Source organism: Salmo trutta, chromosome 19 (assembly GCF_901001165.1).
Source record: "Salmo trutta chromosome 19, fSalTru1.1, whole genome shotgun sequence".
In the NCBI taxonomy this organism is placed as follows: Eukaryota; Metazoa; Chordata; class Actinopteri; order Salmoniformes; family Salmonidae; genus Salmo; species Salmo trutta.
In genome coordinates, this window is record NC_042975.1 from 54,723,826 (window position 1) to 54,740,628 (window position 16,803).

The 16,803-nt window shown below is 40.8% G+C and overlaps 1 protein-coding gene across 5 annotated transcripts in view; it reads left to right on the top strand.

Moving 5' to 3' along the window:
- Window positions 1-16,803, top strand: part of cblb (Cbl proto-oncogene B, E3 ubiquitin protein ligase) — a 224,416-nt gene that overhangs the window by 72,601 nt on the left and 135,012 nt on the right. For 4 of the 5 annotated variants that reach the window (XM_029701775.1, XM_029701774.1, XM_029701773.1 and 1 more), the window contains exon 4: window positions 1,887-2,033. The exons of the other annotated variant lie outside the window; for it this stretch is intronic. In XM_029701775.1, the coding sequence (XP_029557635.1) occupies window positions 1,887-2,033 (147 nt within the window). The remainder of the gene's footprint in view (window positions 1-1,886; window positions 2,034-16,803) is intronic. 5 annotated transcript variants of the gene reach the window in all.

The following is a 16,803-nucleotide window of genomic DNA, read 5'->3' on the forward strand; positions in this document are numbered from 1 at the left end:
ATCCCCAGTCCGGAGCCTCCAGCGACGGTCTGCAGCCCGGAGTCTTCAGCGGCTGTTGCCGGTCCCAAGCCTCCGGTGATAATCCATGGTCTGGTTCCTCCGGACACACAGAAGCGGGGGGATCAGCGGGCGGTGGAGGTACTACGCCCGGAACCAGAGCCGCCACCATAGACATTAGTCACCCACCCTACCCTCCCTTCTTGTTTTGTGGTTGTTTTTTTTTGCATTCGGAGTCTGCACCTTTGGGGGGGGGGGGTACTGTCACGTTCTGACCCTAGTAAGATTTCATTTTCTGTAGTAGAGTAGGGCAGGGCGTGACAGGGGGTGTTTTTGGTTGTTCTATGTTTTCTATTTCTATGTTGGGATTGTTTGGGGTTGATCTCTAATTGGAAGCAGCTGATCCTCGTTGCCTCTGAGATCATATTTAAGTAGGGGTTTTTCTTCCTGTTTTGTGGGTTATTATCTTTTGAGTAGTGTGTTTTCCTCTCTGCTTCACGGTTTGTTGTTTTTGTATAGTCAAGTATTGCATTTTAGTTTCACAATAAATATAATATGTGGAACTACGAACACGCTGCATTTTGGTCCGATCCTTCAAACAGCCGTGACAAATACATAGACTAAGATACAGTATATACATAGCCTAAGATACAGTATATACATATGAGATGAGTAATGCAAGTTATGTAAACATTATTAAAGTGGCCAGTGATTTCAAGTCTATGTATATAGGGCAGCAGCCTCTAATGAGCTAGTGATGGCTATTTAACCGTCTTATGACCTTGAGATAGACCCAGTTGCACAGGGTGGGGTTCAGACCCAGGGCCTCAAGCTTAATGATGAGCTTGGAGGGTACTATGGTGTTGAATGCTGAGTTGTAGACAATTAACAGAATTCTTACATAGGTATTCCTCTTGTCCAGATGGGATAGGGCAGTGTGCAGTGTGATGGCGATTGCATCATCTGTGAATCTGTTGGGGCGGTATGCAAACTGGAGTTGGTCTAGGGTGGCAGGTAAGGTGGAGGTGATATGATCCTTGACTAGTCTCTCAAAGCACTTCATGATGACAGAAGTGAGTGCTACGGGGTGATAGTCATTTAGTTCAGTTATCTTTGCCTTCTTGTGTACAGGAACAATGGTGGCCATCTTGAAGCATGTGGGGGCAACAGACTGGGATAGAGAGCGATTGAATATGTCCGTAAACACACCAGCCAGCTGGTCTGCGCATGCTCTGAGGACGAGGCTAGGGATGCCGTCTGTGCCAGCAGCCTTGCTAGGGTTAACACGTTAAAATGTCTTATGTCGGCCACAGAGGAGAAGGGGGGCCCACAGTCCTTGGTAGCGGGCTGCGTCGGTGGCACTCTATTATCCTCAAAGCGGGCAAAGAAGGTGTTTAATTTGTCTAGAAGCAAGATGTCGGTGTCCGTGACATTGCTGCTTTTCTTTTTGTAGTCCGTAATTGCCTGTAGACCCTGCCACATACGTCTTGTGTCTGAGCCATTGAATGGTGACTCCACTTTGCCTCTATAACGACATTTCACTTGTTTGATTGCCTTGCGGAGGGAATAACTACAGTGTTTATATTCGGCCATTATCTTTCCATGGAATACATTGTGTATTCCAAGTCACTTATCCATGGAATATATTATGTGTTACAGTCCTGTTTCAGCTGGTATTTTCTGAGATATTTACTTTCTGTATTAAGAATTCAATGCAATGACTTACTACCTAGTAATAGGCTAGAACAGAATTGATTATTTGGTAATTATTATGTAGTCATAATTTCATCATGTAAGTTTGACCTATCGGGGTTGAAGTCTCAGACAAGGTTACTCATGTTAACATTTTACAGGGTTTCTCATCTCTCCTTCTCTGTCTCTACTGACAGGCGTAACCTAACCAAGCTCTCACTCATCTTCAGCCACATCCTGGCAGAGATCAAGGCCATCTTTCCCGGGGGTCAGTTCCAGGGAAACACGTTCCGCATCACCAAAGCAGACGCCGGCGAATTCTGGAGGAGATTTTTTGGAGAAAAGTATGTTTCATCCTTATATTATTTTGTGGTTGTATGCAAGTTATCAGTTCAATTACATAAATAAAACATCAAAATCTCATCCACCATCAATGTGGTGTACCAATGGCAACAATTTTGTTACTGAAATCTTACCATTGGTTGTACCATTGGATTGGTTGTTTACACTAAAGGGTAAAAAAATATGCTTTGAGCACATTAGTGTTATTTAGACAATTTCAAACTTCAAGGAGTAGGGCATTCAAAGATTTGGTCTGATGGGAATCCGTGATGTCATCGGCCTCCCCCTTGCTTGAGGAACAATAGAGGAGCAATATAGAACTAAAGAGGAAAGGCCCATCCCCCCACTTGTGCTGTGTCATGACATACCTGGACCACCTATTGAGATGTGCCTTTTGAAGTAAATCAGGTGTTAAATGAAGTGAAAAGGAGACTGGGTCCAGCGGTTCAGGAGAAGAATATTCGTAAAGTAGTCAATATAATAAAAAAAATGTCAAAATTACATCAAAAGCTTATTGCATGATCTGGTTGATTTTGAGTTCTAATATTTGCCAAGCGTGGTAAGGAGTACAGAAGTACCTCATCCTAGGGCGGTGTGTCCAATTTTTGCTGATGGTGGTACAGTGGGCCAACAGGTTGAACCCCAACATTGCTGCTTGCAACTATATTTATTAGATGTGCTTGCTGAAGGCAACGTTTTTATTTCCGTCAAAAACAACTTTATATCGAAGGAGTGCCTTTGATTTGACGGCCTGCACATGCGCAGTTTGGCTCGAGAGGACAGTTAGATCCAATGACATGTTTCTGCGCATGAGCTTAGCTAGCTAATGTTGCAATGACATCGCCTACAAGCGTGAGCTGGGATTTCTATTGGAGAAGCAGTTTCTGCATATCTTCATACTGTACTGTCTTTGGTATGACATTTTTGTCTACTTCTTTGCTATTCAGATCTGGAATCAGAACAAAATGATCTGCTACCAATCAAAGTTACAGCTGTTTGTTGGAGTTTAGAGTGACGAAAAGTAGGTAGCTAACGCCAACTAACATCCCTGTCATGTCTCGTCATTGAGCAGTCGAGACGGCGCTGTTGCTATGGATACCAATGCATTTGAGTGGGAAAAAAAGTGCCATAAAATCTTTTTTTAAAAATCAAAAGTTCTACACCTGTCGAATGCGATCGACTAGTCGATCTCCAAGGCATTCCTAGTTGATCACCAAACATTTCAGTAAAAAACCCAACGATAAAGCCTTGCTTTCCTAGTTTTTTGTTTCATACTGTTGGCGGTAGGTGCAATTGATTCAACTAGATAGCTAAGATATGCACAGTTTCCTCAAGCCAAGGACTTTAAAAAGAAGCCTTGAATACACAGCAAAGTCGATACTGTGAATTTTCAAAACTTTTCAAATTATGCCTAGAGAGAGACTCAACGAATACAGCTATTTTTATAAGTAAGTTCATGTTTAACTTGTTATTCAGCACTGTCAACACTTTGTTAAACACTTTTATAAGCCATAAAATGTGCATTCTCCCTACTTCCAGTCACTCTACAACCAGCATTGCAGCTGCAATGTAAACTCAGCAAAAAAAGAAATGTCCTCTCACTGTCAACTGTTTATTTTCAACAAACTTAACATGTAAATATTTGTATGACCATAACAAGATTCAACATCTGAGACATAAACTGAACAAGTTCCACAGACATGTGACTAACAGAAATGGAAAATGTGTCCCTGAACAAAGGGGGGGGGGGGTCAAAATCAAAAGTAACAGTCAGTATCTGGTGTGGCCACCAGCTGCATTAAGTACTGCAGTGCATCTCCTCCTCATGGACTGCACCAGATTTGCCAGTATTTGCTGTGAGATGTTACCCCACTCTTCCACCTAGGCACCTGCAAATTCCCGGACATTTCTGGGGGGAATGGCCCTAGCCCTCACCCTCCGATCCAACAGGTCCCAGACGTACTCAATGGGATTGAGTTCCGGGCTCTTCGCTGGCCATGGCAGAGCACTGACATTCCTGTCTTGTAGGAAATCACGCATAGAACGAGCAGTATGGCTGGTGGCATTGTCATGCTGGAGGGTCATGTCAGGATGAGCCTGCAGGAAGGGTACCACATGAGGGAGGAGGATGTCTTCCCTGTAATGCACAGCGTTGAGATTGCCTGGAATGACAACAAGCTCAGTCCGATGATGCTGTGACACACCGCCCCAGACCATGACGGACCCTCCACCTCCAAATCGATCCCGCTCCAGAGTACAGGCCTCGGTGTAATGCTCATTCCTTCAATGATAAAAGCGAATCCGACCATCACCCCTGGTAAGACAAAACTGCAACTCGTCAGTGAAGAGCACTTTTTTGCCAGTCCTGTCTGGTCCAGCGACGGTGGGTTTTTGCCCATAGGCGACGTTGTTGCCGGTGATGTCTGGTGAGGACCAGCCTTACAACAGGCCTACAAGCCCTCAGTTTAGCCTCTCTCAGCCCATTGCGGACAGTCAGAGCACTGATGGAGGGATTGTGCGTTCCTGGTGTAACTCGGGCAGTTGTTGTTGCCATCCTGTACCTGTCCCGCAGGTGTGATGTTCGGATGTACCGATCCTGTGCAGGTGTTGTTACACGTGGTCTGCCACTGCGAGGACGATCAGCTGTCCGCCCTGTCTCCCTGTAGCTCTGTCTTAGGCATCTCACAGTATGCAATTTATTGCCCTGGCCACATCTGCAGTCCTCATGCCTCCTTGTAGCATGCCTAAAGCACGTTCACGCAGATGAGCAGGGACCCTGGGCATCTGTCTTTTGGTGTTTTTCAGAATCAGTAGAAAGGCCTCTATACCTTAATTGCCTACCGTCTGTAAGCTGTTAGTGTCTTAACGACCGTTCCACAGGTGCATGTTCATTAATTGTTTATGGTTCATTGAACAAGCATGGGAAACAGTGTTTAAACACTTTACAATGAAGATCTGTGAAGTTATTTGGATTTTTGCGAATTATCTTTGAAAGACAGGGTCCTGAAAAAGGGAATTTTCTTTTTTTGCTGAGTTTATATGGCAAAGTGTTCTGATAAGCTTGCGTTGTTATTATTAGTGGCTTGAGTTTTTATTAATATCGAGACAGAAATAATCAAATCATATCAAAGTTTATTTGACACGTGCGCCAAATTCAACAGGTGTAGACCTTACAGTGAAATGCTTACTTACAGGCTCTAACCAATTGTGCAAAAAAGGTATTAGGTGAACAATAGGTAATTAAAGAAATAAAACAACAGTAACAGACAGGCTATATACAGTAGCGAGGCAATAAAACTAGCGAGGCTACATACAGGCTACATACAGATAATGCAGTGCAACTTGAGTTTCGCCATCAGCTGGAAGACTGTGTCCCCTTTTCTTAGTGGAGAGAGGGAGAGCGGAGGGATGGTGAGTCGGTGAGAGGCAGCCTATTATCTATTACAATTGTGATCATACAGTGAGGGAAAAAAGTATTTGATCCCCTGCTGATTTTGTACGTTTGCCCACTGACAAAGAAATGATCAGTCTATAATTTTAATGGTAGGTGTATTTGAACATTGAGAGACAGAATAACAACAAAAAAATCCAGAAAAACGCATGTCAAAAATGTTATAAATTGATTTGCATTTTAATGAGGGAAATAAGTATTTAATATTAATAAGTATTTATTTAAGCTAGCAACTCCAAACAAATGTTAAGATGTTCAGACTGACCTTACTTAGATTGTTTGTCAAAATATTTTGAATACTATATATACTTTTTGAACTATAACCATTTAAAATGTGCATAAATGTATTAGAATCTTTATTCTTGAACCGTTCAAGCTACAGGCACCAAACCAACTTTTACAAGTTCAGGCTATCCTAACAAAAATGTTTTTAAATTTGTATAAATTATAACCATATACAAGAGAACCCACCAACAGTAACTCCACTGCTATTCAATCAGTGATGCCAACTTAGCAATTTTGTTGCTAGATTTAGCAACCTTTCAGACTACCCTGTCAACCTTTTTTTTCAAACAGCACATAGCAACAAATTTAGCTACTATAAAAAAAATATTTGGACTTTTGAAAGGTGACTCAAACGCTAAAATGCATTTTCCCACTAAATAACACAAAAACGATGTTCTCTGTCACACACTCAGTCACAACGCACATGCCTGGCTGCAAAAGTGCATTGTGAGTGACGTCAGCAGCAGGTGCTCAGCTCGTGTACAGGCAGCAGCAGGCCAGCAGCAATTTCAGCAAATTGCAACTCATTGCTGGCTGACTGCAGCAGCAGTAGTACGGGTTCGACGAGCCAAACCCAATGAATATAGTTGCTCACGAATGTTTGATCTTGAACAGAACTTACATCAATCAACATGTCTCAATCAAAATTGTACAGAAAAGAGTGGGAGTCTGTACCTGAACAAATGTCAAATCATATTTTTTGCCGAGCTGGCCAGTCAATTGAGTAAGGTTATTGTGTATTTAACGTAATGACGCAGTTTTACGTTATCACGCAATGACAATACAATGTCATTTAGCAGCTTTTAGCAACAAATCAACCTGCCTCTAGCAACTTACCCTGAAAATGCATTGGCAACACTGTATCCAATGCTACAAAAATCCTTTCAAAGAGCTGAACAAGTCACAAAAATATTCTTCATGGAAAAGCACCATCTAGTTATTATTATATTTCTTTCACCCTCTTTGGCGCTTAAATTATTTAAGCTATTAACACGAAACCTACTTCCAAATGTGCAGACTGCCCCAACTTAGACTGCTTGAGAAAATGTTTTTGATAGTATTTATACTTGTTGTACTACAGCAATATTTAAACTAGCTCCCAATGCAATTCAATGGCAAAAAAAGTCCCATAGGCTTGAATGGTATAACAATAATAATTTTCTATACGTATCTACTCTTTTACCGTTTAAGATCTCAACTCCAAACCAATGTTGAGACTGACCTAACTTAGATTGCTTGCATTCAGATTTGTTATACTATTTCTACTTTTTGATTAATAACCATTTTAAATTAACGTGGGTTTAAATGAGAACCACAGTAATACAGTGGTAGCTATTTAAATGGTCCTGCTCCTTGGCCAATTAAGCTATGAGACTTGCTTCCATTCAGCCACAAGAGCATTAGTGAGGTCGGTGACTGATCTTGGGCGATTAGGCCTCGCTCGCAGTTGGTGTTCCAATTCATCACAAAGCTGTTCAATGGGTTTGAGGTCAGGGTTCTGTGCAGGCCAGTCAAGTTCTTCCACACTGATCTTGACAAACCATTTCTGTGTTGACCTCGCTTTGTACACAGGGGCATTGTCATGCTGAAACAGGAAAGGGCCTTCCCCAAACTGTTGCCACCAAGATGGAAGCACAGAATCGTCTAGAATGTCATTGTATGGTGTAGCATTACGATTTCCCTTCACTGGAACTAAGGTGCCTAGGCCGAACCATGAAAACCAGCCCCAGACCATTATTCCTCCTCCACTAAACTTTACAGTTGGCACTATGCATTGGGGCAGGTAGCGTTCTCCTGGCATCCGCCAAACCCAGATTCGTCCGTTGGACTACCAGATGGTGAAGCGTGATTCATCACTCCAGAGAAGGCGTTTCCACTGTCCGGAGTCCAATGGCGATGAGCTTTACAGCCGACACTTGGCATTGCTCATGGTGATCTTAGGCTTGTGTGTGGCAGCTCAGCCATGGAAACAAGTTTCATGAAGCTCCCGACGAGCAGTTCTTGTGCTGACATTGCTTCCAGAGGCAGTTTGGACCTTGGTACTGAGTGTTGCAACCATGCGCAATTTTTACACGCTACACGCTTCAGCATTCGGCAATCCCATTCTGTGAGCTTGTGTGGCCTACTACTTCGCAGCTGAGCCGTTTTTGCTCCTACATGTGTCCAACGTCACAATAACAGCACCTACAGTTGACCGGGGCAGCTCTAGCAGGGAAGAAATTTTACGAACTAATATGTTGGAAAGGTGGCATCCTATGACCAGGGTTGGGTAGGTTACTTTCTAAATGTAATCTGTTACAAGTTACATGTCCAAAATTGTAATCAGTAACGTAATGTAATTACATTCAGTCACTTTTAGATTACGACATCTATTGCAGGATAAATCAATGTTAAAGTTTACATAGCTGGCCATATATGGATGTTACATTTTACTTTATAGGTTGGTTATGTAGGCATCTTCTAACCCATCGCTTTCTACTTCATATAATAATACGATTAAATTATATCTTTACATTAAAAACCAAAGTGATTTTGTTGTCATGGAGGACTTATTATGCTCATTGATTCGAGTCTAAAAAAATACATGCTGCCCTCATGTGATGGCATGCTTTGAGCACTAATGAAAAGTGCTATTTACATGTGAAAAATGAATGCCATATGCTGCATTTGCTATAGGCCTATTGTTTACCTTTTTGTTGTGACACTTTGATATATTGATAATATGCAGCTGTTTAAAGGGCAAATCCACAGATGAAACAATAACAAAATGGGCCGCACCGCCTCTGTTTTGGTAAAAAGCTGAGGGATGGGCCTGGAGAAATGCAACCACTCAGAAACCAGACAGAGCTATGGATGCAAGGACTGACCATCCATGATATCAAAATGATTGTTTTAACCATGTTATGAGGCTATACATGGTTTGCTTACATTTACAATATTTACAAACATTGGAGTAAAACAAGCTTCTATTTTGGGTTCTCATGGAGTGTGACAATTGAACTAAGCTCATGAGGCATTTATAAGTTATATTATTCAAGAATCAATGGATATATATAAGTCCAAAAATTGATGTAGCAACTACAGATTGCCCCTTTAAGTCTATCGAAAGTGTCTGAGTTTGAGCATGTGTCCATTAGGCCTATTGATAAAAAAAATGTATCACCATGAATTAGATTCAGAAATTAAAGCCCCACTTTTATTCTATAGGTTGGGATCTGCACTATGGAGCTGTTGCAAGAGCGCATTTTTCACTTGTTGTCCACTGGTTTCAAAAACAATGATTGATAGGCAGCTTAAACTTCTTGAATTCAACCATTATTGGGTTCAAATACACATTTAGATTTGTGAACAGCCATCCACAACAAACACAATCCGTAAGGCGCAAATTGCTAAATGAAAGAGCAGCAGTGTGATTCACATCACATCAATGCGCGATGTAGATATCAATAATAAGTGATATCCGTATCGCTGTAGACTACACCAGTGATGTCATCCTTACCTCCAAGCATTTATTCAAGTTGGATAATCTTTGGATGCCGACAGCAGTCACACCATTGGAAGACATAGCTTGGACTGTAGCCACAAAAGCCTATTCCTGCTCTTTTCTCACAATCTATCGAACACATTTGGTGTGTCATCATAGTGGTCTCTGACTTGTGGTCAGACTCGCTCAGGTGGAACAAACTTAAACTTGCGCCATTTTTCAATGCTGATTTCAATGTCATTGAGAAAACAGAAGTGTCAATTTCTGAATTTAACTGTAACCCTCAAAGTAATCATCTAGTTTTTCAGAAGTATCTGTAATGTGATTACAATATTTTTTGCTGGTAACGTAACGGATTACAGTTAGCGTTTTTTGTAATCAGGTGTCCCCCAACCCTGCCTATGATGATACCAAGTTAAAAGTCACTGAGCTCTTCAGTAAGGCAATTATCCTACTAACGTTTGAAAACATCTACTCATTCCAGGGGTTTTCTTTATTTTTACAATTTTCTACATTGTAGAATAATAGTGAAGACATCAAAACTATGAAATAACACATATGGAATCATGTAGTAACCAAAAAAGTGTTAAACAAATCAAAATATATTTTATATTTGAGATTCATCAAAGTAGCCACCCTTTGCCTTGATGATAGCTTTGCACACTCTTGGCATTCTCTCAACCAGCTTCATGAGGTAGTCACCTGGAATGCATTTCAATTAACTTCTTACATCTACACGTTCCGCTAGCGGAACGTCTGCTCCAATATCCAATGATGGGCGGGGCGCGAAATTCAAACTCCTCTAAATCCGAAAACTTACACTTTTCAAACATATGACTATGTTACAGCTATTTAAAGACAAGACTCTCCTTTATCTAACCAAACTGTCCGATTTCAAAAAGGCTTTACAGCGAAAGCAAAACATTAGATTATGTCAGCAGAGTACCCAGCCAGGAATAATCACACAGCCATTTTTCAAGCTAGCATATCATGTCACATAAACCCAAACCATATCTAAATGCAGCACTAACCTTTGATGATCTTCATCAGATGACACACCTAGGACATTGTGTTATACAATACATGCATGTCTGTTCAATCAAGTTCATATTTATATCAAAAACCAGCTTTTTACATTAGCATGTGACGTTCAGAACTAGCATTCCCACCGAACACTTCCGGTGATTTTACTAAATTACTCACGATAAACGTTCACAAAAAGCATAACAATTATTTTAAGAATTATAGATACAGAACTCCTCTATGCACTCGATATGTCCGATTTTAAAATAGCTTTTCGGATGAAGCACATTTTGCAATAATGTAAGTACATAGCCCGGCGTTACAGGGCTAGCTATTTAGACACCCACCCAGTGTAGCCTTCACCAAAATCACATTTCCTATAAGAAAAATTTTCTTACCTTGCTTGTTCTTCATCAGAATACACTGCCAGGACTTCTACTTCAATAACAAATGTAGGTTTGGTCCCAAATAATCCATCGTTATATCCAAACAGCGACGTTTTGTTCGTGCGTTCTAGACACTATCCCAACGCTAAATCTCGGCCACGAGCATGACGCAAAATATGACAAAAAATTTCGAAATATTCCATTACCGTACTTCGAAGCATGTCAACCGCTGTTTAAAACCAATATTTATGCAATTTATCTCGTAGAGAAGCGATAATATTCCGACCGGGAATCTGCCTGTCTGTAAACTGAGGAAAAAACCAAAAGCCGGGGGCGGGGCGTGTCACGCGCCTAAGGCTTAGTCCATTGACTGACCACTCAGCATTTGCTCTCGTGTGCTTCAGCCAGGGCTTTGAATGACATCATTCCTGTTTTTCGCGGGCCCTGAGACTCCATTGTTGACGTGCTAAGTGTCACGTAAGAGCAGAGATCCTTTGTAAACGACAGAGATAATAAAGAAGGGCAAGAAATGTTCAGACAGGGTACTTCCTGAACAGAAGCATCTCAGGTTTTTGCCTGCCATAGGAGTTCTGTTATACTCACAGACACCATTCAAACAGTTTCAGAAACTTTGGAGTGTTTTCTCTCCAAAGCTAATAATTATATGCATATTCCAGTTTCTGGGCAGGACTAATAATCAGATTAAATCGGGTACGTTTTTTATCCAGCCGTGAAATTACTGCCCCCTAGATGTAACAGGTTAACAGGTGTGCCTTGTTGAAAGTTAATTTGTGAAATGTCTTTACTTCTTAATGCTTTTGAGTTAATCAGTTGTGTTGAGACAAGGTAGGGGTGGTATACAGAAGATAGCCCTATTTGGTAAAAGATAAAGTCCATATTATGGCAAGAACAGCTACCATAAGCAAAGAGAAGCGACAGTCCATCATTACTTTAAGACATGAAGGTCAGTCAATCTGGAAAATTTTAAGAACTTTGAAAGTTTGTTCAAGTGCAGTCCCTACAATGAAACTGGCTCTAATTAAGAATGCCACAGGACAGGAAGACCCAGAGTTGTCTCAGCTGCAGAGGATAAGTTACCAGCCTCAGATTGCAGCCCAAATAAATGCTTCACAGAGTTCAAGTAACATACAGATGTCAACATGAACTGTTTGGAGGAGACTGCGTGAATCAGACCTTCATGGTTGAATTGCTGCAAAGAAACCACTAATAAAGGACACCAATAAGAAGAAGAGACTTGCTTGGGCCAAGAAACACGAGCAATGGACATTAGACCGGTGGAAATCTGTCCTTTGGTCTGATGAGTCCAAAGTAGAGATTTTTGGTTCCAACCGCCGTGTCTTTGTGAGACGCAGAGTAGGTGAACGGATGATCTTTGCATTTGTGGTTCCCATCGTGAAGCATGGAGGAGGTGGTGTGATGGTGTGGGGGTGCTTTGCTGGTGACACTGTCAGGGATTTATTTATAATTGAAGGCACACTTAACCAGCATGGCTACCACAGCATTCTGCAGCGATACACCATCCCATGTGGTTTGCGCTTAGTGGGACTATCATTTGTTTTTCAACAGGACAATGACCCAAAACACACCTCTAGGCTGTGTAAGGGCTATTTGACCAAGAAGGAGAGTGATGGAGTGGTGCATCAGATGACCTGGCCTCCACAATCACCTGACCTCAACCCAATTGAGATGGTTTGGGATGAGTTGGACTGTAGAGTGAAGGAAAAGCAGCCAACAAGTGCTCAGCATATGTGGGTCCGCCTTTAATTTTCATGGTGATTGATTCTTTGTTTTTATTGTTATTGGGAAAATCTTTATGAATTGTTGTCCTCGGGGCACCATTGAAAATGAGACCCTGGTCTCAATGGGTTCCCCTGAATAAATAAAGGTACAAAAATAAAAATGTGCCTGTGAGCCTGCTGTTCATGTAAATTGAGGTTTACAGTAATATTGACTTGGTTTTAAATGAAACTCATGTTTAATGATCTAATGGCCTAATTTATGTCTTCTAGGCAGTCTGAAAATAGTCTACATCTACAGTAAAGTTGTGTGTTAGTTTCTAAAACAGCCATATGCAGACACAGTAATGTCTGCCCCAACACACACACCCACATACACCCCCTAAGAAAACACTGACTGTGGAAAAGGACTCATGAAGTATGAGTCAACGAAGAAAAAGAACAAGGAGGGTAAATCGCCCAAATCTACAACGATGGTTTCACTGTGTACAGTCCCAGTACATAGATAATATTTTACCATACCATTTCCACCTCCCAAACAAATTCCACTTGTAAGAAAAAAGGAAGCAGGTCAACAATTTGGGCCAGTGGACTTTGGTGTTGCTGCTGGAAACACAAGTCATTTTTAAAGGTTTTTATATCAATATCAAATCAATTTAGGACCTTACTATAATAGATTTCCATTAAAATGGGCAAAAATAGCTTTTTAGCAAATAACTATTTTTCAAGCAAGAATTTTAATAGGACTCTGGGAGTGTCCTGCTGAAAAGTGAATTTGTCTCCCAGTGTCTGTTGGAAAGCAGACTGAACCTGGTTTTCCTCTAGGGTGTTGCCAGTGCTTAGCTCTTTTCCTTTTCTTTTTATCCTGAAAAACTCCCTAGTCCTTGCCGATGACAAGTGTATACATAACATGATGCAGCCAGCACCATGCTTGAAAATATGAAGAGTTGTACTCAATGATGGGTTGTGTTGCATTTGCCCCAAACATAATGGTTTATATTCAGGACATAAAGGTCATTTATTTGCCTTATTGCAAACAGGATGCATGTTTTGGAATATTTTTATTCTGTACAGGCTTCCTTTTTTTCACTCTGTTATTTAGGTTTATATTGTGGAGTAACTACAATGTTGTAGATCCATCCTCAGTTTTCCCCTATTTCAGCCATTTAACTCTGTAACTGGTTTAATATGACTTTTGGCCTAATGTTAAAATCCCTGAGTGGTTTCCTTCCTCTCCGTCAACTGAGTTAGGAAGAACATCTGTACCTTTGTAGTGACTGGGTGTATTGATACACCATCCAAAATGTAATTAATAACTTCACCATGCTCAAAGGGACCGCAGTGTCTGCTTTTTACCCATCTGCCAATAAGTGTCCTTCTTTGTGAGGCATAGGAAAACCTCACTGGTATTTATTGTTGAATCTGTGCTTGAAATTCACTGCTCAACTGAGGGAGGGACCTTACAAATCATTTTATGTGTGGAGTACAGAGATGGGGTAGTCATTCAAAAATCATGTTAAATACCATTATTGCACACAGAATTAGTCCATACAAATGATTATCTTACTTGTTAAGCAAATATTTACTCCTGAAGTTATTTAGGCTTGCCATAAGAAAGGGGTTGAATACTCATTGACTCAAGACATTACATCTTTTCATTTTTTATTAATTTTAAACATTTCTAAAAACATAATTCCACTTTGACATTATGGGGTATTGTGTGTAGATCAGTGACACAACATCTAAATTAAATCAATTTTAAATTCAGTCTGTAATGCAACAAAATCTGGAAAAAGTCAAAGGGTGTGAATACTTTCTGAAGGCACTACAGTACACTTAATCACTTCCACATAGCAGGGCCTTGTGTAGGGTGATTTGCCAAATGTGACATAATCCACTATGTCGTCATATCCCAAAAAGACTGCTTTATGAAAAGTGAAATGTGATGCTGATGGTGACATGTTACCAAGCTTTATTTAGAAGTTTTCCCAGGGAACCTTGACTGAATGAGACCCAGAGTATTCAAAGGCATGGGGTTTCATCATCTTCGTGTCCCTCAAAAGCCTGGCATGGACTTACTCAGTGGGTGCCACTAATTTTGAAAATGACACCTGTGATCTTAAACATCAGAAAAGACTCCTGGTGACAATTCTGTTGTGACTTTCCCCAATGGCTGCAGCTATCCCTGGCTTAAATATATATATTTTAAAACATTTTCATTAGTTATTAGTATTATTATTTGCAGGGGGAGTGGTGAAGTGTGGGAATTGGGGTTTAGAATTGTATGTGTTATTTGATTTCACCTTTTGTTATCCAAAAGGGTTCCTGCAGAATTATCTAGTTTTGACCGGCCGTTGAAGTTGAATAGCCTACCATCTATAAAAAAAGACATAGATATTGAATTACAGCGATCTGACTTTTTATAATCCACTGTGTAACAGTCGTATAAGCAGGGCTACTCGTGACAAAAGGCTCAGTGTAGGTGTGATGTCTTGTTAGCTTCTAATTCCCCTAAAGGGACCAACCACCGAAACCTCCCTTGAGGGTTTTATAGGGTGTATTGTGAACTATCTTTCCATGCTCACACAACTCTGTATCTATTACACTGAGAGTTATTTGTCTCGTGACAGGAAGTGCACCTTTCTGTCTGTCTCACAGCACGTAGCCGTTTTACCTCACAGTTTTGGTTTTGGTTCCCCTTGTTTTATTGCTGGCTGATTTAGAAAGGTCATAAGTGACTGCCTTTTTTCCATTATGTTGTTCTAAAGTGACAGCCATAGTGTTCAGCACGCCAAATTGTACTTTTAGTTTTTTAGGATGACCACGTTCCCCCATTTTTGTTTTTGGTAAGCAGTGAGGGGTGGTGCTGGAGAAATAAAATCACTCTCAAATTCATTGATGGAGCTTTGGATGCAAGGACTGACTGTATATTTGAAGCTAAACAGTGTTTGTTTACAACGACATTGTTTAAGTAAAACAAGTTTGGGTTGTGATGGAGCAAGGTAGTTGAACTAAAGCTTGTGAGGCATTTATTTACCAGTTCTATTCTGCAAGAATCAATGGCTATACTATTCATTTAAAAGTTTTAAAAAATGGATGATCAAGCCCATTTTAATGAGGTTTATTATGGTCAGGGGTGAAAGTAGATTTCATTTCTTAAAGGTACGGGACACCCAAGTGCGTGCATGCATTTTATTTATACTACAAAAATTACAGGGTAGCCTATTCTGCTGACACTGGCAAACAGATCAATAAAAACGATGATCCATATAATTGGCTTATGAAAATGGGAGACACAAATACAATATGACGTCCATCTAACCTGGAGGAGGAAATTATTGTCCAAAAACAAACAAAACTGGAACTGACCCAATGACAAAAACGGTGAATATGCACACCCACCAGGGATATGGCTGATGTTCTCCGCTGATGCCAATTAGGCTACTGTTTGCTCAACTAAGTTAAGAATTTTGATTACTAAAATAAATATTGGAGTCTTTTCATTGTCATCTCTTTACAGCAATAGCTATTCACTTTCCAAACAGTTTTTCCGCGATTGTATAAAAAAAAATTGTGATATGCCTGGCTGGGACTCTCTGCTTTTCACTGACAGTCGCAACTCAACAATCGTGTATTTGGTATTTGCTGTGCGCTACCCAAATTGCGGGCCCTTCCCACTGTAGATTTAAAAATATATATATTTTTAAGAAGCTAATGATCCTCTGTAGCCAGATCATGCTTTCTGGTGTAGTAGCCCATTTTGAATGATTGTATTTATTTCTGTATAGACAGGAGTAAGCTAATTAGGCCATGTAAATTTGTCAATTTAATGACATTTACTTTAGGGAAAGCTTAGCTAGGCAGCGTATCTTATGGACACGCCGCCTATGCCTTTTAATGTGGCATAAACACAACCAGTCATGATGTTTTCAAGTGATTGTCAAACAATCACTTAACAAAGGCACTCCTGTAGGCTACCCGCGCACATTCGTCCACTGACTAAATAATTTTAGCATCCAAACTCCAACAGTGCGCTATGCACCCACAACTTGATGAATGGAAAGAGACATCTGTTACAAAACACCTATGTATATTGAAATGACATTCTGCCATTGTCATTGGGCTTACACTTTTGGCCTGAATTGATGCATCCACTGTTGTCCACGAGCTCCTCGGTCTCGGCCACTCGTCTCCCCTTGTCCTCGAGCGTCTCGGCCACTCGTCTCCCCTTGTCCGCGAGCGTCTCGGCCACTCGTCTCCCCTTGTCCGCGAGCGTCTCGGCCACTCGTCTCCCCTTGTGGGTTGTGGGTTCGATTCCCATGGGGGACCACTACAGGAGAAAAAAATGTATGAAATGTATGCATTCACTACTGTAAGTCGCTCTGG